The sequence below is a fragment of the Camelina sativa genome, chromosome 20 (assembly GCF_030686135.1).
Source record: "Camelina sativa cultivar CO46 ecotype springtype chromosome 20, ASM3068613v1".
NCBI classification, from domain to species: domain Eukaryota; kingdom Viridiplantae; phylum Streptophyta; class Magnoliopsida; order Brassicales; family Brassicaceae; genus Camelina; species Camelina sativa.
Window position 1 is genome coordinate 35,264,188 of NC_141899.1, and position 23,149 is coordinate 35,287,336.

At 34.9% G+C, this 23,149-nt stretch overlaps 4 protein-coding genes across 4 annotated transcripts; 2 read left to right on the forward strand and 2 right to left on the reverse strand.

Annotated features, from left to right (window-relative positions):
- The first annotated feature begins 3,016 nt into the window (after positions 1–3,016).
- Positions 3,017–7,894, forward strand: LOC147919889 (uncharacterized). Its single transcript, XM_087505284.1, has 5 exons — positions 3,017–3,301; positions 4,043–5,724; positions 5,819–6,452; positions 6,657–6,877; positions 6,960–7,894. Exons 3-5 carry the CDS (start codon positions 5,946–5,948, stop codon positions 7,105–7,107), a joined length of 876 nt encoding a protein of 291 aa, XP_087361410.1. The 5' UTR covers positions 3,017–3,301; positions 4,043–5,724; positions 5,819–5,945; the 3' UTR covers positions 7,108–7,894.
- A 1,083-nt stretch (positions 7,895–8,977) lies between these two features.
- Positions 8,978–9,556, reverse strand: LOC104772941 (uncharacterized). The gene is made up of 2 exons (XM_087504154.1): positions 9,107–9,556; positions 8,978–9,016 (listed from the first exon to the last, which is right to left on the reverse strand). The coding sequence occupies exons 1-2, from the start codon at positions 9,554–9,556 to the stop codon at positions 8,978–8,980; spliced, it is 489 nt and encodes a 162-aa protein (XP_087360280.1).
- Positions 9,557–16,505: 6,949 nt separating this feature from the next.
- Positions 16,506–17,933, forward strand: LOC104771979 (FCS-Like Zinc finger 1). The gene is made up of 2 exons (XM_010496614.3): positions 16,506–17,137; positions 17,397–17,933. Exons 1-2 carry the CDS (start codon positions 16,767–16,769, stop codon positions 17,587–17,589), a joined length of 564 nt encoding a protein of 187 aa, XP_010494916.1. The 5' UTR covers positions 16,506–16,766; the 3' UTR covers positions 17,590–17,933.
- A 518-nt stretch (positions 17,934–18,451) lies between these two features.
- LOC104771981 (putative serine/threonine-protein kinase PBL19) lies at positions 18,452–21,339 on the reverse strand. Its single transcript, XM_010496615.3, has 4 exons — positions 20,309–21,339; positions 19,665–19,916; positions 19,230–19,352; positions 18,452–19,084 (listed from the first exon to the last, which is right to left on the reverse strand). The coding sequence occupies exons 1-4, from the start codon at positions 20,711–20,713 to the stop codon at positions 18,611–18,613; spliced, it is 1,254 nt and encodes a 417-aa protein (XP_010494917.1). The 5' UTR covers positions 20,714–21,339; the 3' UTR covers positions 18,452–18,610.
- Positions 21,340–23,149: the final 1,810 nt, after the last annotated feature.

Genomic DNA, 23,149 nt, shown 5'->3' on the forward strand with positions numbered 1-23,149 from the left:
GACCAACACAAGTTCAAACAACACTAATCTAGACTATTTAGTGATGTGAGGTTTGAAATTTTTGTTATGATTGGTAAACATTATATGTTACTAGATAGACATATTACTAGAATCTTTTTTTTTTTTAGTCATCTAGGTTTATATTATCATTGAACAGATTACATCTGTTGAATACAAAAAGGTGAAAACAAAGAAATCACCTAAGACTAATCCCAAACAAGGGAAGCACTAAGCCCAAACAAGGGAAGCTTAAGCCGGCAAGTTACACACTTCCGGAAACAAAGATACAAAGACTAAATAACCTAGAAAAACAGGTCACTAAGGAATAAACAAAAACCAAAGATCTAAAACTGCCCAGCTGAATCAGAAAGAAGCTCACAAGCTTTCCCATAGAACCTGTAAGAGCCAGAGAGTACCAATAAGACCGGAAGTGCTATAAACCTTGATAGCACACCGTCGACAAACCATCATCAGCACCGGCAGGAACGAAAGCAAGCTCGAACGATATCAGAGAAACAGAAACCACAACCATCCCGTCGCACAAAACCAGTCGGAAGAAGGCGAGCCAAACTAGGGACAAGGAAGATAACCTTGAGATTCGACCTGAGACAAGCCAAGGAGGACTAACAGCTCTTACACGCAGACCCTCGTCGACCCAGCTTTAACCATCTACAGAATCAAAACTGGTGACCTCCTCGCAAGAGAACAGCTGAAAGACGAATCCACTACTATGCCTAAAACCCAAAACCGCAGTTCAAAAGATCTGCAGAAGAGAGCTAGTAGATGGCTAGCAACAAATTACCATCCGGATGACAAGCAGAAGGAACGAAACCTAGCATATAGCGCAAACACTGACTAGCCAGGAGACCAAATAGAGCAGAAGAACTAAGGATTCAGTACAAACCAACAGAGAATGTAAGTCTGAGAGAAGACACAAACCACAAACTTCTCAACTTGAAACCAACGATTGAAGCCATACTAACACCAACAACACAGCCTAGTTGAAAAACCCGCAGTCCAAAGAAGAAAAGATCGAAAGAGATACCATACCAGACCAGGAAACGAGCGGTCGTCTCCTTCACACCACCTGCCGCTAGAGAACCACCAGAACCAAGCCCCAACCAAGACTATCCCGTTAACACACAGAAACGTCTCTACCACAACCAGATCTCGCCGGCGAAGGCTTCCTCTTCTTCAATCGAACTTCGCTTCAAAGGAGGATTGTGACAACAGCTACTACACCGAAAATAACAGATCTAAACCAAGGAGAACATAGACTAGGAAGCAAGACGAAAGAACTACGCCCTCCCACAGCTCCGGCATGGAGCCCGGTGGCCGGAGAGGGCAAATGAAAGACTTCTTATTTTTCTCGGCGGCGGCTGGACTTGGGAGAGAAAAATAGGGCGAACCCCCAGACATATTACTAGAATCTAAACATCACAATAATGTTAGATGATATTTTATTAACATATTACTAGATAGAAAAAATCTAATTTATAACATAATCTTTATGAGAAGAACTCATATAAGAACATCTCCAATCCATTTCTACATTTTTTTTTCAAAATAAGATAACTCTATTTTTAGAGTTGGTTTTGCTCCAACCCTACTTTATTTTAGAGTAAAAAATAGAGATCTACAAATTTTAGTGTAAAATAGAAATGAAAGTCTTCAAATATAGAGAGAAAAAAATAGAAATTTCTATTTTGGAAATAAAAAGGGAGATGAGTTGAAATAAAATCGAATCCAAATTCCATTACAAAAATAGAAATAAAGATGAATTGAAGATGGTGTAAGTTTTAATAACGAAAAATGAACTGTAAACCAGAAATGCAATTTTATATTTAGCTATGATAGTAACACTCTTGTTTAAAAGAAATAACATCATGGTTGATTCAAAACCAAAAGTTGTTGAATAGGTATGTATTTTGCTTTATCCCACCTAATATAAGGGAATCTGTCGTAGAGCAAGCGTGTTCTTGGATTTATCAGTTATGACAAAAACATTTACCCAATTGATCTGTATTTGGTTCATTACTTTTATATGTATTTGGTACATTAGGTTCATTGTTTTTATATGTATGTGGTATACCACAATATGTAGACTAATAATGGCCCATGGTGCGACCACAATGGTTTCACTTCTTCTATAAAACACATCACATGTAACGAACTCAGCAACTAGGCAAATCAATTATATGTTTAATTATGTTTCATTATTATTATAAATAAAAATCTAGAAACTATCATATGAAAACATGTGCCTAGATTTTTCGCAGGGATTGTTTCATTATATTCTTTGGTCACTATGAGTGATTATATAAAATTTAGGCTTTGGTTGGCTATAATTTTTGGGATTTTTCGTTTTGGTTTCTGTTTTATATCTATTTTGTATCTGTACATGATTATTTTTTTAGAGTAATAAGACATTTAAATTTGGAATGTTCTATCAATTTTTCAAAGAAAAACCAAAATTGTGTCTCTTTCCAAAAATACTCATCACTTCTTTCATTTTTTAAATATATTTTATATAAAATATAATTTATCAATAATTACAAAATAAAAATAGTAACAGTAAAAGCATAAAAACGTTTAGTAGAAATATCATGGTTAAAAACTAAAAATTAAATAAATTACCATTTTTTTAAGAAACTAAATTTTATACCCAAAAACTAAAATATTTAAAAATTACAAACAATTCATGGCTTTAATCCACGATTTTTCTGATTATTAACTTCGTTTCTTAAATTTTTTCCTATGGCATTATAATTTGGGAACACTATAAATAAAGGAGCTTTTTCCCAACTTTTGTCCATCTACACTTTTTTTAAAAAAGTTTGGTTAAATGGGTTTTAGGGTGTAATTAAAAGTCAATAATATCCTTAATTATATATTCAGATTCAATAATACCCTCAATTACAAATTCAGATTTAATTTGTAGATTTTAATCAAATCAAATTAGGAAACTATCAATTTTAATGGGATATTGGGTGTTTATGAAAAATAATTATAATATTTGGGTAGGGAAGAAAGCGAAACCCTTAAAAAAATAAAAGGAAAAAATCTAAACTTTTCACCGTCGTCTCTCTCCTCCATCTTTAACCTCACCGCCGTCTCTCTCCATCTTCTCCTTAGCCACCAGCGTCTCTCTCCATTGTCACCATCTTCCGCCGTCTCTCCATCGTCCCGGTATTCTATCGTGTCTCTCCATCACCATCCTCCGCCGTCTCTCCCTCTTCATCGTCTTCACCATCTCACCACATCTCCATCTTCACCATTGCTCCATCTCTCCATGTATTAGGTATGTAGATTTCTGGATTTTTTTGCATGTTGATTGTTATGTTGTGTTCGTTTCTTAAGATTATTTAAATTTGTTCACTCCATTTCAAACCAGATTTCAACCCAATTTTTTCTTATTCGATTTCAATTTTTGCATGTTGATTACAATAATTTCGTGATTAAAAGAGATGTTTCTTGCCCACTCGTAGATTACGTTCATGTACAAACCTGAACTAACACACGCTCAAATCGCAACATTTAGTTTTGTCGCTCTGTTTTTTTTCTTCGTATTTTCTATGTACAAATCATGTGTTTATCATGATTCAGATTCACATTTCCCTTCTAAATAATTGGTTAACAACCATTGATCTCTGATTTCTAATTGATTCCTTTGAGATGAGGAAAAATTTAACCATCCCCACATTATATATGGACTACCATCTAAATTTCAAACTTAGATTCATCCTATGTTTCTTGACACTATGGAACCAGTATTCTTTTGTTTTCTTTTGACGTAGGCAATTAAACAATTTAAGTGTTCACGAGTATACTTTTGTTTTCTTATGAAACTATTTTTGGATATTTTAAAACTAACAAAGAGCTATATTACAAAAAAGCTGATTAACAATGGGTTCGGTTTGGTATTTGACATACGTCTCTACTTTATTTCTTAAGCCAAAACAAGTGTATATCTCATATGAAAGATTGGAAATTTAAACTAAGATCCTTAACTATAATTTTTTTTTTTTTTTGTTGAATTCAGGTTTTGCGCTTATCACAAAACTCTGGCTATTGTGGGTGGTGCTCTAACAGTCTTAAGCATAGCTTTCCTTAATGAAAGATATTATCTTTGCTCTTCAATGCGCTGAGGCTTCATGCTAATGTGAAGCTGTTGTAGTTTCCCATATATTTGAAGATATTAGGCTACTTTGGTTACAGTAGTTGTTCTTGAACCAAATTAACAGTAGTGGATTCGATAATTTTTTAAAACCGGAGTGTTTTTATGATGGCTTCTTCCATTCATATACACATGAATTGGAAGTTATTAGGCTTCGTTGTATATAATGGTTGTTCTAGAGCTGAATATTACTATTGGAGTTCATAAATTTATGATTTTGGATCTTGAAATATGAGTTTGGAAGGTGGTTTTACCATCATCCTGCGGTTGATGTTCATGTTAGAATCTGACATCAAAGTTAGTAGCTTTTTTCTTAGGCTTGGATCCTCCTACTATTGTAGTATGTGGTTGTGTATGCGTAGAAGAAACCAAAACAAGTGTATATCTTATATGAAAGTTATCATTTTCTAAGATTAAACTAAGATCGTTAAGTCTTACTTTGTTTAATTTTCAATTCGTTAGTGTATTTTTGTCTTTAAATTCCTGTTTCGCATCTAAATGATTAATAACCAGAGTTTTCTTGTTCTTAAATCATACTTTTAGTAATCTTTAGTATGTAATTTTTTAATATCTTTGTTGATTATTGTTATGATTTATTTCAGTTTTGGCTAATATCTTTGTTGATTATTGTTATGATTTATTTCAGTTTTGGCTAATTTATACTAATTCATCTTTTACTTTTTTCGGCAGGAATGGAAAAGAAGTACCCTAAACGGTTTATGGAAGATGGAAGCAAGCCACAAGTTGGACAGATAAATAACACTTGTCGAATGTCTATCTTACAGAAAATCAAGAAGGCATTACCAGAAGAGTATGAGATTGTGAAGAGTGATCCAGTTTTCGCATCTGTATTTGCATTGTATGAGAATGGTCTTGCGTACTCAGCTCGGTTGATACACAACATCATGTGTAGGCAGTTGGTGACTAAGAGAAAACATGAGCTGTGGTTTGTGTTTGGTAAGAAGCCGCTTAGATTCTCAATGCAAGAATTCCATGCTGTTACTGGTCTTAAGCATAATGACGATTTCAGTCATGATCCAGAGAGTTGGACAGATGATAATGGGTTTTAGAGCAAATTGTTGAAGAGGGATGGTATCATTACCATTCAAACCTTGATGAAGACCCACCTTGAAGCAGCTCCATCGTGGGGAAAACAAGAAGATAGAATCCGGTTTGTGTATGTTTGCGCGATTGCTGGGTTGGTAGTGGCTAAGGATGAGAAGAAAGCTATACCACATTTATACATCAAGCTGGTCATGGATCTAGAGAAGGTTAGGACTTATCCTTGTGGTCTTGTAGCTTTTGACCATTTAGTTAGCTCTATAGTGGAAGCAAGAAAGAAATTGAAGAACCCCATTAGTTACATCCTCAATGGTTTCTCATATGCTCTTCAAGTTTGGGTTATGGAAGCCATTCCTCTCATTGGACAACTTATGGGAGAGAAGATTGACACAGAGATTACAGTTAGCCGAATCTCTAATTGGAAAGGTGCTGCTAAAGTATCCTATGATGAGCTCCTTCTTGTAGAGAAATCAATTGGAAACAAGGTCAGTTGACTTTTTCTTAAAAAAAAAAAAGTTTATATGCGAATATGTTGAGTTTTTTTTTTGAATTGGTTTTTTTTTTTTTTTTTTTTGTCAGGATGTTGTTTATCCATGCATTTCCTCCACTGGAAACTTTGATGTATTGGAGTCCATTGAATATTTGAGGGGTGATGAAATTAAAGATTGTGAAGTGGACAACTTGGAAGCTTTGATCAGATCTGGCTATGATTTTGGAGATCATATTTGGGAAAGTGTCAGAAGGATATGGTGTGGAAGATGATAACATTGAGGATGTTGGTGTGGAACAATCTCTGACTGTTGGAGGGGACAATGAAGTTTCGGTTGGAGGGGAGAGTGGTGAGAAACAAGCTAATATCCCAGAAGTGTCTAGCTTAGAGAAGAGGAAGAAGAAGCAAGTTGACCATGGAGCAGAGACACGGAAAAGGATGGTGCTATCTCAGCGAGCATCAACTTCACATTGTTCTTGTGGAGATGATATGAAGCGGTTCTTTAAGGAGTTGATTGACTCTTCTTTCAAGAGCTTCACAAAGACCTTTGGGGAACGATTGCTAACATTGGAGAAAGATGTATCAGATATCAAGGCCTTGATATCCAGACCAGCAGAAGTGGATCCTAGTCCATCACGAGTGAAGCCATCCAGACCAGCAGAAGTGGATCCTAAGCCAGCAGAAGTGGATCCTAGTCCATCACGAGTGAAGCCCAAAACTTCGGTACGTAAGAAGTAGCTCAATGCCTTGTTCGATCTAGTTATATTGTAATATGTTGTGTGGTCTTTCCTTTTTGTTATATCTTTGTTTGTATGTGTATGTTGTAAACATAATTTATGTGTTGTAACTTATGTGTCGTAAACTCCCTTTTAACTTATGTGTTGTAAACTTTAACTAAAGCCTTTTATATATATTTTTTTTTCACAGGTTGAACTGTTTGATTTAGATAATTTGTTGATAGACCTTAATGTAGATACACAAGACTATCTAAAGAACATAGTAAGACACTTATCTCAAAAGTCTGTTGCGACCAGATTTGATCCTACACTGAGTCCCAAAGACGCGGGTAAAGATGAACCGGATGCGGTGTTGACTTTCGTTTCTGATGATCTATGGAATGCTTTCGAAGAGTGGAATAGGCATCTCGAGTACGTGATTCAAACATTTTTATATACATGTTATGATTTATCATTTTTTTTTTGTAATCTTACAATTGTTTTACGTTTACAGAAGCATTCAACTGGGTCCAACTTTACTTGATCTAGAATTATTTAACCGAGTCATGATGGGCTGCAAATGGCTTGGAAACGAGGTACATATCAATCTTTTTAAATATTATATTTTATATTCTTTAAGTAAGACAAACCTGAGTCTTTAAATATTTTCAGGAATGGATGCAATGATGTATATTTTTCGGGAGCATACATCTTTAGGCCGCCTAGAGTTGGATCGTATAGGTTTCATGAATTGTCAGTTTAGCGAGCACGTCAAGGCCGACTACAATAAGTTTAGATCGGCAGGACGAACCCACACTTGGAATCACCTTTTGTTATAGTATGCCAAAGGTGAATTGTTTATCTCATGGAAAGACAGGAAAAAGTTGGGCTGTAGATTTGGACAGAATTTATGCACCGGTCTTCATTAATGGTAATCACTGGATCTCAGTTTGCATTAACTTCAGATTAAGAACAATTGAAGTCTTTGACTGTAATCAATACGGCAATACCAAAGCAGAAGACACGTTGAGCCACTCGCTAATGTCCTCCCTCGTCTTGTGAAGGAGATTCACAAAAAGATTGATGGAAAAGCTCCCTTGTTGACTCAATACGAGATCATCCAGGTTCGTATGCCACCTAAATTAAATCGGTCAAATTGTGATTGTGGAGTTTATACCCTGAAGTATATCGAGTGTCACATGCGTAATCTATCTTATGAGTTGATTGACAATGAAAACATCAAGCATGCTCGTTTGAAGTTGGCAGTCGATCTTTGGTCAGCAGCAAAGGATCCTGTGCTAGTGGATCGAATGAAAAATTATGTGCATCCACTGTATGCGGCTGAGTTTGTAGACCTTGGCTAATTAAGTATCTTTATGATTATTTTGTAAATGATGGTTTTTGATGCTTTTGCTTGTTAGACTAATATAAGACTCATTAGTATTAATCCTTGATGGTGTTGCTTTAGGACTGACTAATATGAGACTCAATAACATAAGGTCATAAGCATAAAAACACAAAAACATACACGATTTAAATGTTAACATAGCAACACAAAAAACATATCCGATTTGCATCAACCATAATTAAATGTCGATCAGATTTAAACCAGCTATTGACCCAATTTAAATGTTGACCCAATGTAAGCATACCGATGACCCGGTTTTTAATTTCAATATTTAGGGAAAAAAATAAAATTAGGGATCTTCTTTTCCAATACTCGATCTTCTTCTCCAATACTCTCTTCTTCTTCTTTCCCGATACTTTCTTCTTCTTCATCCTAAAAACTGATAGGAGCCATGAGCCAGCGTTCTTCGGCTGGTTCGTCATGGTTACCGTCGAGAAGTTCTCAGGTTGGAGTTCCGTGTAGGTGCTGGTGTGGTGGAGAGATTAGAACCTACACTTCAAAGACGAAAGAGAATCCCTGTAGAAGATTTTATAGATGTGTTGTTGGTGTGAAGGTAATTTACTTTTATCAGTCCTTATTCATCACAATAGCTGAAATTTATTTAATATTGTTATCGAAACAATGATTTTAGGATAAGAAGGAGAAACACATGTTCCGTTGGGTTGATGATGCTCTTCTAGAGGAGATTAGGATGGTTGAAAGCAAACAAAACCAACTCTTAGAGGATCTAAAAAAGATGGTAACAAACAATGTGGAGTTCCAAAAGGAGATGGTGAAGGAGATGGAAGAAAAGATGGAGAAGAATATGATTGAGATCATCAGGCAAGAGCTAATGGTTGCAAAAGAGAGTATGGAGAAGTCGAACAAGCAGAGGATTTGTGTACTAGTCGTATTGACAGTTTCAGTGGCGCGGCTTTATAAGAAGATGATATGATGTCTTAACACTTTTTGTTAGTCTTGTTTTTTGTACTCTGGTTTTAATGAAAGTTTGATTGAAAGAAAACACCATCAAGGAATTTCAAAACACATGAGTATTATATTAATCTTAAATCAACACCATCAACGAATTTCAAAACACATGAGTCTATTACTCGAAAATAAAAACTATCAAACACCATCATTCATCACAAAGCAGCTGCCGTGAAACACAACCCAGAGGCTACCTGAAACATAACGAGTACCGTAAATATAAATGAAATCAAAAATTCAAAAACATGAATCTTAAGTTGATGCACAAACCATTGTTATATCACGATATCACAGGTCGTTCTGTTATGCCCTTCTTTGCCACACCGCGCACACTTATGTCTCTTTGACCCTTGTGAGTTTTGTGATGATTTTATCTTGTCTTCAGCGGATTCATATCTTCTTTTTCTTCGCTGTCCTGGATGTCTTCTTGTTTCAGGTGGTCGAACTTTTGCATCTTCAACATGTTGTGGGACTCGCCATTCTTCTTCAGGAACACCTATTGGATTAATAGTTTCCTCATATTGCGATCTCCATGCGGTAGTGGTATACACATCATCAGCATAAGGATATAGATCATTGCCTATATCAAAAGCTCCTTTTATAGCATGTCTACAAGGGAGTTTTTGGATGCTGAACTTTCCACATGAACAAGTCCTTCTTTCTAAGTCAACAATGTAGTCTACTCCATTACCTTTAGCCTGGATCTGCGATCTGCTCATCAAATAACCGTTCATGAATTTACCTTTCTCTATTCTTCTTGAAATCTTTTTCTCCACCTCAACAGTTAAAGGAGCTTTGCACTTAACTCTCTACTCTAATAAAACCAGTGTGTCATCATTTCTCTGATGCTGTCTAACAAAGGAATTATTGGATACTCTCTGGGTGTCCTCAAAGCAGCATTGATTGATTCAGCTGCATTGTTGGTGTTAATGTCATACCTATAACCCGGAAAATGACGGCGAGCCCATTTTGTCACATCGGCTTCATCTAGATAACTTCCAATAGCATGACTAATATTGTTAATTCGCCCAAATTCTTTCTCAAACTCAGCAACTCTATAAGCTTTTGATGCTTTTGCAACCTTACCAGCGACACCTCTGCCCTTATGATATGTTATCACATTACTAATCAAGTGGTGGATGCAAATACCATGTTTAGCCAATGGATAGATGTTTCCAATTGATTTAGCAATCGATGTATGTCTATCTGACACAAATGATAAACCTTCTTCATCAGCTATAACCATCTTAAGTTGCAAAAAAAACCACTCCCAGGAACAATCATTCTCAGAATCAGCAATTCCAAATGCGATTGGATACAAATTGGAGTTACCATCTACAACTGTAGCAACTAGGAGAACCCCTTTGTATTTATTCTTCAAAAATGTACCATCAACTACTATCACTTTCCGCATTGACTTGTAGAACCCTCTTGTTGATTGACCAAAAGAAATAAATAGATATTTAAATCTTCCATCAAAGTCAATTTCATAATTCGTGAACGTACCAGGATTCGCTTCTTGTAGCATGTGCAAGTATTTTGGAATCTTAGCATAACTTTTCTCAGAAATGTCTCTAACTTCGTTAACTGCATACTCCCGAGACTCTCAAGCTTGGTGATATGTTAGCTCGCAGCTGTACCTTGAACGAATAATATTAACTATATCATTCGGTTTAGAACCTTCCTTCACACCCTCATATCTTTGCTTAATGAGATGTCCAATTGTTCTTGCAGATGGAGTCCTACAAAATGAGTTTTTTTTTTAAGGGGCACATGTATGGTTACCCACAAACTTGTTAATTTTGAAATATGTAGACGCTTGTAAACACTCAGCCCGGAGACGCCAATTACAAGCACTATCAATGCAGCGTATACACCACCATCTCTTATCAGATTTTGTAATCTTGTAGTCGCAGTTATATTTCATTGCATACATTTCTATAGTAGCATGTAAAGCTTCCTTACTGCTGAAATATTTACCCTTTTTACCATTGAATCTTCCAACTTTAAACCAGCAGCATCACCAAGATTAGCATCAGTAGGCTTTTCTAATACATCATTAGTCGGCTTAGGTGAATTCCTTGAAATAATACCTACTGAATTTCCCACATCAACTTCCACATTACAACCATTGCTAGTATCAACTGGGAACTTATTTAGATCGAACTGGACTTTACTCCTATCACCATCAACTACTCTTTTGAATGTAACACACAACCGAATCATGTTTATCTTTTTCAGATATGCAAGAAAAATTTTCATACCTCTATCATTTGTCAATACAACAGGAGGACAATCAACTTTAACCTCTGTGGGTAGATAACTGAATTCCACATCAAACATATTTTGCTCTATTTCATAGTCTTTTGAAACCATCACCTTCAACTCTTCAAGAGACGTAGTGGGTTGCAAAGTCAGTAATCTAGCACGTTTTTCTTCATCATCAATAAATCTCCACTCTTTCTTGGCATCTAGTGTCCATACACCACAAGTAACATAGATTTGCATCATAAACAGGTAAGTGAAAGCTTTTGTGGAAGGTGGAAGAGATGGTGTTACCAATCACGTTAAAGTATAATGTCGATTTTTCTTAATTTGTTTATTTTCTAAATAATTTAGAATACGCATTCTAAAATGTATTAGAACAAATCTAAACAATAATTACAAAGTCTTAACCATAAATTAAGAATATTTAAAAATATTCACTTTCCTTATTTAATTTATTTTTTTTCAATTTTTAGGGTATTCTAAGATTTACAGATTACAAATTCTAAAATGTCTATGATATATTTTCTACTTCTTTTAGTATATAGGGTAAAACGTTAGAAAACAAATTCTGAATTGATGTAGAATGAAGAAAAACGTAGAATACATATTCTTAATTTTGTATACAAAATTAAGGTTCTGAAATTTCTAGAACAAATTTTTCGTCTAAACTTCGTAGAACATGTACAAACTGTAGAATGAACAATCTAAATACTTCAGAAAGAGGAAAAATCGTAGAAAATCTATTCTAAACAATTTAGACCAGAAATCAGCAATTTACAAACTGATTTTTGACATCCAAAACATTTTTTTCAATTTTTTTTTTACACAGTTGTATACTAATATGGGGTTTCTGTTTGTTTTTTGGTTCAAACTCCTAAAAACTTCACTATTTATATTAGTAGGGGCATTTTTGTTACAATTGACAATCTTAAAAAAAAAAAAAAGTATATGAACAAATTTTTAGAAAAAACTCTTTTATTTATAATTTTTCCTAATAATTTTGCAAAAAAAAAAGGAAAAAATATATCATTTCGTTGGCGAAATTTGTACTTCAAACTTACCCGATCCGGTGAATGTGGGGACGAAAGAATCAGTTTACAATCGGACGGTCACAAAATCGCGTGAAATGCTTATAATTTTATCGACCGTCAGATTGTGAAAACAACAGATGATGATACTACTAGATTCATTGGTGAAGCAGACAAATCCTGATCGGTTATGTCTTACGTGTCACGATTTTATCATGCCTTGGTTTACACGTGTACTATAGACATCCAACATCTGAGGACAACGAATGTAAAATGCCATTATTATATGTTTTCCTTTTGGTTGTAATGAAGTATCGATCGACTTGTTACGTCGGTCTAAACTATTTCCAAGATATTTATATCATGTAGGTGTCTAGTGACAAAAATATAGGCATTTTTTAATTCTTGACAAATTGTTTGGTGAACCTTTATTTTTTTGGTTAACTTGATTGTTTTTGTTTAAATTGGTGAACTTATAACAACTAAATTATTCTTCATCATATGTTCGTCAAATCGTCACTATAATAATGGTTGGATATAATCGTTAAACAATTATTCATTCATCATGTGTATTAATATAATGGTTTCGTGCATATGTCTTGTAAATTAACATGTTACAATTTTACGCAGTATCACAAATATAAGTAGTAAAATATTAGTAATTTATGATTTCACCACTATATTATGTTTGATGTTTCACATATATTTCGACTCTCCATCTAGGAAGATGTTCTTTCTTATGGTAAGTAAGCTCAAACAGCTCAAAGAAGTAGGTTCAACTAGAAAATATTGTTCTTCTTCTTGGTGACAAGTCTTGCACAATTTCTAAATATTTAATACTAGGAAAAAAGAAGAAAAAGTCTAGCTAGGGGGCGATGGATTCCCGGCAAAGAGGAGTGGTTGATGAAATATACAAACCTCGTAAAGAAATATATAGCACTTTTGCTATTTTATAACAATTGTTTCTTATTTTAGTTTCTTAGGTGGAATCTAGAAGCATACATTATTGGCTATGACATCACCATGTTGAATTTTTGACAGACTTACACAAAAGCTACACACGAGTCTGTTTTAATAGGTGTGTATGATTCAAATCAAAGGAAAAATAAAACACTTGTAAAGAAAACATCAATTCTATAATTATTAACTATTGACCCAAATAATTGTATAACGTAAGCTTATTAATTATTTCCTTAGTAGTGTTTGCAACCATTTTAGCATTTCCTGTTATGAGTATCAACCAACCACTATATATAGACTATCCTACTATATTAATTGGGAATTACAAATATATAACTAACTTTAAGATGTGTAAAAAATTACATTCAAATACCATTAAAAAATTTAATTAATATTAAATAATTAATTATATAAATATTTTTAATAAAAAAACGTAAATAGGGAAACATCAAATAAAATAAATTGTAGAAAAGTAAAAAAAAAAAATTATTAGAATTAAAACTAATTTGTACTTAAAAAACTAACAAATGAGATTTTTTTTTACATGTTAGTTATATTTTTTTACTTACTTCACAACTATAGCAAAGACTTCACAAAGGTTTAAATAATTTTATTTATTACATGCAAATGTTTATTGACAGATTTTCAATAAATATTTTTAAAATACAAAAATTATAATATAAGCAACAAAATTTTAATCACAAACCATTATAAATAATATAATAACAAAATACATTATTACGAATTTTCATCAAAATAAAGTTTAGCCCGCGGTTTTCTGCCGGATAGTACGTAGTAGTACATTAAACGAGAATATAAAAGTTTGAACGATATTCAAAATTAGGTAAAACGTCTAAGTGTACGTACACACAGAAGATTAAAGTTTGTTATTCACACACATCTATATTGATTGGACTGTAACGTAACTCTAATTTATTGATCTCACGAGAAAAACGAATTATCATGGACACTAGTAATAATAGTGATAGCGGTTCAACGGATGAAACAAATAATTCGAGAGGCAATTGCAGAGGACAGTAAATACGAACTTCAAATCTTGGAGATATCAGATATGAGTGGACCATACCCTATGGGTTTGGGCGGTGAGTCCACGTCATGTAGTGACAAAGTTACCACGATTTTTCCATAAAGAAAAGTGGATATGACAAAAGAGGAGAGAATAATTAAATACGAATTTGAGGGAAAAGGTGAAAAAGATAGAGAAAGACCGACGTAAGGGAAACGATTGTTTTATTTATTTACTTTTGGTGTATGTTGTTTTTGAGTTCAAAATAATACCACCATAAGCAATACAATAAATTATTTATTTATCTGAAAGACAATAATAGTTTTTTTTTTTTTTTGATTTTGAATGATGGTTGAGGTGTAAATGATAAAAAGGTACATTTTATAAATATTAATTTGAAATTAGATATGGAATTTCTATAATTAGGTAGGTTTTAGTTCGGAGAACGAAACACACAAACAAGTGGGGTATCGATAACATCGGAGCCCTCAGCCTTGCGCAAGTGTGCGACGTCAACTTGTTAAAATATTTGCTTGCACGTATTCCTTAGCTCGTGTACGTAAGGTGTATCACACTCCAAGATCCTCTTACAATATCTTCTCCCCATCAATAAGTTATACTATTATAGTATTCATTTTATATTGTTTAGCGATTGAACATGGAAACACTTTTCTTTTTGCTTGCAATTGCTAGTCTACCGGTACTTGTAAAATTTATATATATTCAATAGTCATAGGGAATTTATACAGCATGTTGAGAACCTAGTATTAGATGATCTGATTATGTTAACCACTTGGAGATTAATAAAATCAAAATCCCAGTCCCCAAATATTTAGTTGACTGATATATATACACACGCATGTAACTTATACATATATATTGTTTGACAAAAATTGAAATAAATGACGATTTGCGGTGTAACTAAACTATTGGGACGGTGTTTGGTGACTGGGGGTAATGGTATTAATGGTGTGAACTTTAAGTTCGTTTGAGAGGAGGTTATAACTTGTAACGTACCAAAAATATCCTTATTTCACCATTCTAAAAAGAGGAGAGTTTATATTCATATCATTAGAAGTTAAAAACATGCAAACTTTTGAAACAATGAGAAATTGAAACTAACCACTATTATACAAAGGTCCACACTAGTATTAGAGATTGAAACTATTGTTTTGCTTATTATATTACCAAGTAAAATATCAAAAACATAAAAAAAACACCGACCTCATCGCACCACTACTATTTGTACCTTCTTCCACAAAGCAGCTCCCTCCCTCAAAGTCTTCGCTAAAGACGTCACCCACCCACGGAAATTCATAAAGTGGACAATACGACAACTTTCTCCATTTTCAAATTCATTGTTTCAATGAAATAAAAATAAAAAATTTCGAATTCACCATTTTGTCGAGTTATACTACTAGAAGAAAGAAAAAGAGAGAGAGACAGAACAACAAGTAGTAAAAGTGGTAACGCCTCAGCTCGGTTCCGAAAAAAACAAAACCCCCACACGCTCGTGGGGTCCACTCAACTCTTCTTCCCCCTGCGAATCCCCATGATTTTTTTTTATTTTCTTAACGTCTCTCGAGTGCTGGTGGTGGGACCTACGGTTTATGGAACCGAACCGTGATGGAAGTTTTAACTTTGTTTTACAAATGGCCCCTGTTGTTTTTGTTAATTTACAGTATTGCCGCTATTTTTGTTGCTTTCCTTGTTGTTTTTGTAAACCTTAAAAAAAAAGTTGTTTCTCTTTGGACGGATGTGATCTCACAGTTGTTAACTCACTGTACGACTGTAGGCTCTTCTTCACTTGTTAGTTGTTACTAATAGTGGTTAAATCAGAATTCATATTTAATTCAATGTGTGAAAAATTATGAATTCAATATGGTTATAGCAATATATTGATTGATACTATTACTACTGTATTAGCTAATAGAAATGATTAGTATAATCCATCCACCTACTATTTTAAACAATCTGATTAGTAAAAAAGTTATTTGTAAAAGGTGATTAGTAATATAAGCTATAAATATGTATGATTATATAATTGCATTATTTATTTTTTATTCTTTTGTTTTTAAACAAATACCTATTTTTTATTCTAAATATCATATATATATATATATATGTACCCTTGAGAAAGTGTAAAAATTGTAGTTATTTTTTACAGTAATTACCTAAATTTTCAAACTTATGTAACTTTTTCATGTCATAGTAAAAAATCAAATTGAGTAATTTTACTTTCATGTGAAAGTTAATAATTGAACTAAAAAGCAACAAATGTGAAGAAAAAAAGAAACTATTTTACTTTCTACTACTCTTCTCTAGAGAGTTCCTCTAGAACCAGTTTTTTGTTTTATAACGCTCCTCTCGATTATTCCCTCTTATGTGTCAAAATAAAGTAAAATTTCAGAAAAAGAAAATAACAAAAGTGGTTTTCGATTTCTTGTATTTTCGAAAATGAGCGTTTAAAAGTTTTACAAAAAGCCAATAGATTCTCCTCTTCTCTCAAAATTCGCCCCTAGTTTCTTACTTTCTCTCTCTTTAAACCCCCAAAAAAATACAAAAAGATCTTTTCCTATAAAAATCCCACTTCACACTTTCTTCACATTAACAAAACCCCTCTCTCTCTTTCTCTTTCTCTCAAAACCAGAAAACAAAAAAATGGAGGTTTCATCATCGAGAAAGCCTTATTTCATCGAAGAAGAAGAAGAAGAAGAAGTTGATAATACTTCTTTGGCTTCTTCTTTATCGGAGATGGAAGCTGGGGTTTCTGGTAATAATAACAACCAGAACGGCGTCGTTTCTAGCCGTTTCTCATACGCTAGATTGAACAGTCTCAGGATTCATAACAACAACTACCCTCAGGGTTATTGTTATAATCATTACAACCAGTACGCTGTTTCGTCTCCTAGATCTGTTGTCTCTGGAAGGTTTCATGATTTCAGATTCGACAACCAACAGCCTCATTTCTTGGATTCCTGTTTCCTCTGTAAGAAACCTCTTGGTGATAACAGAGACATCTACATGTACAGGTAAAAACTCTTTTTAAGATATAACTAATACTTTATCAGATCTGATTCTTTTTTTGAAATTTTTTCTCTTTTATTAGTCGAATTTATGAAAACCCATTAAAAAAGATTTGATTTTTTTTTGGATACCCATTTCTTCAGATTCCTCTGTTTTGGTTGAAATTATGAAATTTAGGGGAATAGGACAGACTTTCCATCTCTTCAAATTTGTTGATTTGATCAAGCTTTTGTGTCTGATTTGAAGTTTTTTTTATATTGGCAGAGGGGACACACCGTTTTGTAGTGAAGAGTGTAGACAAGAACAGATAGAGAGAGATGAAGCGAAAGAGAAGAAACAGAATCTGTCTTATTCTGTTAAATCAGCAATGAGGAGGAAAGAACAGAGAAGCTCTTCTTCTTCACCAACTAGATCTCGTGATTATGCTTTTCGCAATGGAACTGTTGCTGCTGCTTAATTATAAAAAAAAAAATCCAGACTTTGGGGGATATTATAATAATTATAAATTAGGTTTAAGAAAAAAGATGAAGAAAATAAGAAGCTATATTGTCTCTGACGCTATGAAGCTCTGGTTTTGGATTCTCTCTTCCGATCTTGAGATCTTTTTAACTTTAGCTTCAAGTCTTGGGGAACAAAAAAAAGGAAGCTAAAGATCCTTTAAATTTTCTAGTTTTCTTTCTTTTTTTTTTTTTGTTGTAAGGGAAAAAAAAGAGTTTCTTCACTTAAAATTTTGGGAGTATGAGAAGAGAAAATTGTAAATGCCTATGTGAATTATATTAGTGCATGGCATCTTTGAGTAAATTTTCTTGTCTTTTTTTAATTTCTTTCTGTTTCGGTAATATCATCTTTCGATGAGTATACAGATGTAAAATCAAATTATATATGTTGGAATTATGAAAAAAATATATACGAGAAAAACTACAAGAATAAGGTTTTTTTTTGTTTCTTGATGATTTGATAGAAGATTGAGTAATAGTATTGCATTTGATTCTTTTTGTGGTAAGTTTTGGTGACTTGCGAAAAGTGGAAAATAAAGGTATAAATATCTTTTTCCTTCAAATGCTTTTTGGTGGTAGTACAGTTTCTTTTTCTTCACGAACTGGTAGAGAGAGTAGTAGTACAATATTTCCTAAGCAAATAATTAGTTAAATTACCACCAGGGTCACATTAGAGATCTAGGTAATCACAAGGCTATTTTATTCAATAATAGTCTGATGCATAAAAAAGTTCGCTTCTAACAAATAATTTGCACATAACCAATAAAGTTTTTATCATCGAAAGCTTTGGCTAAGATGTAACGTTATCAACAGTAAAATACATTCTCACAACCTCCAATGATTCTCTTCTCATTCACTGTATTAAATTTCATATATAAACACAAAATAAATATACCGCTAATTCTCACAATAAACCAACAAATTGTAAAAACCATTAACTTATTTAGTAATAAAACTGCAAAAAAGCTTCTAAACTCAAAATCATCCTCTAACACTAACACCTCCTCTCAAACTTGGTTTCACAGGTTCCGCAGCTTGTCTCCTCCTTACCTGACTACTTTCCTTAGTCGTAGTCATAGGCATCGGATAATCTTCATTACTGGATTCTTCGATGATCTTTTTTAATCTTTCCACTACAGATTCCATCGTGGGTCGTTCTTTATCGTTCTTTTTTAGACAAAGATCAGCCAATTTAGCCAAACTCTTAGCTCCAGTAGCTGGATAATTGTTTCGTAGCCTAGGGTCAACGATCATGCTGAAGCGTTGACTATCAGCAGGATACTCTTTGACCCAATCTAATAGCCTTTGTTCAGCTACTGGCTTGTTCCTCTCAATGGTTCGGCGTCCGGCTATGATCTCGTAGAGCACAACACCGAAGCTGTAGACATCACTCTTTAAGCGAAGATGACCGGTTTGCACATATTCCGGAGCTGCATAGCCGTGTGTACCAACTCTCTGTACAGACAACATTTTAATGAACATTGTCAAAGATTCATCACCTTAAACTATGAGTGAGCTTACATGTCAAACCAAACAGAACAAGCCAAATACACAACACTAAAACAACGACATAATTAACAGAGAAGTTTTCAATACTTACTGCGGTTGTGACATGAGTATTGTCCCCCTCAGGCCCTTCTCTGGCAAGCCCGAAGTCCGATAATTTCGGACAGAATTCATCGTTTAAGAGCACATTCGATGATTTGAAATCTCTATATATAACCTGCAAATAAATAAATAAGACTTGATCATCCAATATATTCATTAAACACACAAATTGGCGAAACTCCAATCTATACTTCATCCCCTAAAGATCACAACGCGGTTCACAAAATGTCTCAACTCTCAATCCTATATTTCATCCCCTAAAGATCACAACACGGTTCACAGAACATCTCAATCCTAAATCATGGCTCTATGTCGACATTTACATAGAACTTATAATGCCTAACATTGTTCCTCTCCTAAAATATCAAGAATCATCAAAAGGGTCTGCCTAAAACAAGATTTCTCCTGACAGGTTTTAAATTTGTACCTTGAGGTCATGTAAATAAGCCAATCCTTCAGCTGCACCAAGCATGACTTCGAGTCTTTTCCTCCACGGTAATGTGCGTGATCCACGGGTGAAGAGATGGTCTTCTAAACTTTTATTCGACATGTACTCATAAACCAAAAGCCTCTCGATCCCAGTCTCGCCGTCCTCTGAGCAATACCCTACGAGTTTCACAACGTTCTGATGATTCACTACCCCTAGAAACTGAACCTCTGCTAGCCATTGCTTGTGACCCTAAAATACACCATTCAACCACAGTCAAGGGAAAATTCAAAAACTTTTAAAGAAAACTTCAGAATTGACTCTAAAGAAACGATGTTGACTTAATAAATACGTCCATTGACTAATTCCTACTCTTTTCCTTCACCATTCTTAGTCTTTATTTCACCATCATGAAACAAGTGACAAATTTTGAGTTTTCTTCATCGGTCCATCAATCTAATCTTCTTTTCTTGACGATTCTAAGAAGCTTTTTTCCCAAAATTTTTACATCAAAGCAACTTGGAAGAATCTCTTAGCTAGCTAGCTTTAACTAATTGTTTAATTACCTCCTAATGATTAGATTAGCCAAAAAAAAAAAAAAAAAACAGAGAGAAGACAAGAAAGTAAAGTAATTAAATTCTGACCTGTAAACCTTGTCGGTTGAGTTTCTTAATGGCGACGACAAGTGGAGGATCAGAATCAGCTCCTCCAGTGGTCAGAATCTTTCCTTTATAAACACTACCGAATCCACCTTCACCGATCTTAAGCCTTCTGTTAAACCCATAAGTAGCTCTACTGAGTTCTTCGTAAGTGAAAACCCTAAGGTTTTGTTCTCTCTCTGTATACAAATCTTTGATACTTCTTGGAGAAGGCAACGATCTCGGCGTCTGGACATTAAAAGACTGCGTTTCACTCCGATTCGTCAACTCTGGAGCTGAGTTTTGTAACAAATCTTTACCTTTCCTTCTGCTCTTCTTCTTCTTGTTCTTGTCTTTGTCTTTCTGTTGATTTCTGGGTTTCTTTGATTTGAACAAGAACAGACAATTCATGTCTTAAAGAACAGAGAAAAAAGATTGAAACTTTATGAAGAAAACAAGTGGGAATTTTGATACTTTTGAGCTGACTTAGTTTAAACCCAAAAAAGAAATGTTTTTTTCTTTGAAAAGTTGGGTTCCTGTCAAAACAGAGAAAGGTAGATTATTTATGAAGAAAGAAAGCTGAAGAACATAAAAGAATTGTGTTGAGTAAAGAACTGATGAGGAAATAGGAATAAGGGTATATGAACACAGATCTATTTAAAAAATTCAGGAGACAGAGTTTTTTCCTGGAAATTAAGGAGAGAGACAAGCGACAACACTAAAAGCCAGAGGTTGATGAGTAGATACAAAGACGAGAGAAAGAAAAAAAAAGAATTCTTTAGATTGGAAAAGGACACAAAAACGTTACGCCATTGCTTAATAAGATAAAGGAGAAAGAGAAAAGAAGAAATCGCGTTTTTAAAACGAGAGAAAAAAAAGAAAAAAAAAAAACAGAAGAAATCGCGTCCGTACGGATCACACGTAGAAAAAGTATGTGTGAAAGAAGAAGAGAAAGAGATTTTAGTGATCAATGTGGACAATGGATTGGACTTTGTCATACACTCATACAATTCTAAGCTCTTTGTTTTTAAATCCATACAATTCTAACCTTCTTTTTGTAACAATATTATGGAATTTCCGAATGAATTTATGAGACTAACAGAAATTTCATACGCGTTTTATTATATATATATATATATATTTTTATATATATTTTTATCAGTAAAAGATTAGCTCAAACGAGCCAATGAAAAGAGACATTATTTACATACAGAATATTATGTAAAGATGTATACGTATGTCGTGTCAAAAGATCCGTTTTTACATTTGCATTTCTAGGAATATAAGATAAGGAAAAAGAAGAAAATTCCTCCCTGTCCATCTTGATATTATCAAGGTATGTCGAGAACGCCGACCAATCATGTGGCGAACACACCATCTTCACCAAATCAGAGTAGTCTGAGTAGAACGCCACATTACGATAATCATGTCCGATCATGCAACGCATAACCCAAATGAAAGCTTTGATTTCAGCGTGTAAGGGGGAAAGACTCTGTCAGAAGTTACTAGCTCCCATACTTGGCATCGGATCCTGAAACTGGGTACAAAACAACCCGGCACCTGCGAATGGATCGCCGGCTTTCCAAGAGCCATCAAAGAAGCAACGATAGCCTGAAAAGAACATGGGAAGAAAAATAACTGGCCCTCGTAACCAAGATTCGGTTACCGTTGGCTGGACTGTGGAGTCCACATCTTCACCTTCCTCCTGAGCCTGCTGCCAGGACAATGCTTCACCTTCGGCTACCCGAATAACCTCCTCTGGTCGTTCAATGATGTTTTCAAAAACCTTTGCATTACGTGTTTTCCATAAATACCACAAAATCCACAGGAAGGCCGACACATGGGATCCCAGGCTCTTGGGGTCAAAGAAATGATCCACATTAGCATAGACAGACTCCATCGGAAAACAATGTGTTCCTACTGGTACCTGAGATAATGCCACACCTGCGCCGGTGGACAAAGAAACAGAGCGTGATTAACTGTTTCCTCCTCGGCACCACAAAATGAACAAACAAAATCACACGCGATGTCATGCCGCCGCAAGTTTTTTGAAACCGAAACACATCCAAACAGTACTTGCCACATAAAGTGTTGGAGTTTTGGGGGGGAGGGCAATGAACCTTCCAAACACTAGCTAGGAGATGGGTAATCTCTTGCCCGTCACCAAGCGCCTAAAAAGGTCCTGGGATCGTCATACGTGCCGCATGATAGCCAAACTTAACCGTATATCGCCCATTCTTCGTAAAATGCCAACCAAGTGATTTCTCTCTCAGACAACTACATAAAGGTGGAGCACTTTGATCCTCTTGGTTGGTATTTTACGAAGACAGTACCTGATGGGAACGCCGGACGCGGTCGTCTGCCGAGTCGCACGGACGGTCGGACGCTACGGACGGACGGTCGGAGACGAACGATGGCTAGCGAACCGAGTAAGAAACTCGACCTCGGTTGAGTAGGAAGAGATGGGGGCGAAAGGGAAACACAACCAACGATCGGTTTGACCGCGGTGCGATAGAGACGATATGGTTCGAACGGCGGTGTACACGAGCGGTGGAAAGCGTCGTACGCCGTCTAGAGAGATCGATCCCGGATCGGTCTTTCTAGGGTTTCTTTCAAGCCCAGTCCCGGACTAAGATGCGTGAAAGAGAGGTGAGACAAGAACACAAAGAATCTCTCTTTGGGAAAAGTTATATTTCATTCAAGTCTGAAGAACCTAAGCTAGTGGCATTGGACGCTTAAATAGCGTAAGGGTTTAAAGGGAACTAGGGCACGCGGACTCATAATGGACCGCACACGTAGCCCTTGACGCGTCTCCACAGATGGTGAACACGTCACACTATTCCAACG

What these genes read in the sequence shown, in the direction of transcription:
- LOC147919889 (XM_087505284.1), top strand. Translation starts at nt 5,946, where the DNA reads ATGATTTTGGAGATCATATTTGGGAAAGTGTCAGAAGGATATGGTGTG. An exon ending in GAGTGAAGCCCAAAACTTCG is followed by an intron (nt 6,453 to 6,656) that starts GTACGTAAGAAG and finishes TTTTTTTCACAG; the next exon opens with GTTGAACTGTTTGATTTAGA. An exon ending in GAGTGGAATAGGCATCTCGA is followed by an intron (nt 6,878 to 6,959) that starts GTACGTGATTCA and finishes TTACGTTTACAG; the next exon opens with AAGCATTCAACTGGGTCCAA.
- LOC104772941 (XM_087504154.1), bottom strand. Translation starts at nt 9,556, where the DNA reads ATGAACGGTTATTTGATGAGCAGATCGCAGATCCAGGCTAAAGGTAAT. An exon ending in ACAGAACGACCTGTGATATC is followed by an intron (nt 9,017 to 9,106) that starts GTGATATAACAA and finishes GTTATGTTTCAG; the next exon opens with GTAGCCTCTGGGTTGTGTTT.
- LOC104771979 (XM_010496614.3), top strand. Translation starts at nt 16,767, where the DNA reads ATGGAGGTTTCATCATCGAGAAAGCCTTATTTCATCGAAGAAGAAGAA. An exon ending in AGAGACATCTACATGTACAG is followed by an intron (nt 17,138 to 17,396) that starts GTAAAAACTCTT and finishes TTATATTGGCAG; the next exon opens with AGGGGACACACCGTTTTGTA.
- LOC104771981 (XM_010496615.3), bottom strand. Translation starts at nt 20,713, where the DNA reads ATGAATTGTCTGTTCTTGTTCAAATCAAAGAAACCCAGAAATCAACAG. An exon ending in CTTATTTACATGACCTCAAG is followed by an intron (nt 19,353 to 19,664) that starts GTACAAATTTAA and finishes ATTTATTTGCAG; the next exon opens with GTTATATATAGAGATTTCAA. An exon ending in ATACTCATGTCACAACCGCA is followed by an intron (nt 19,085 to 19,229) that starts GTAAGTATTGAA and finishes TTGTCTGTACAG; the next exon opens with AGAGTTGGTACACACGGCTA.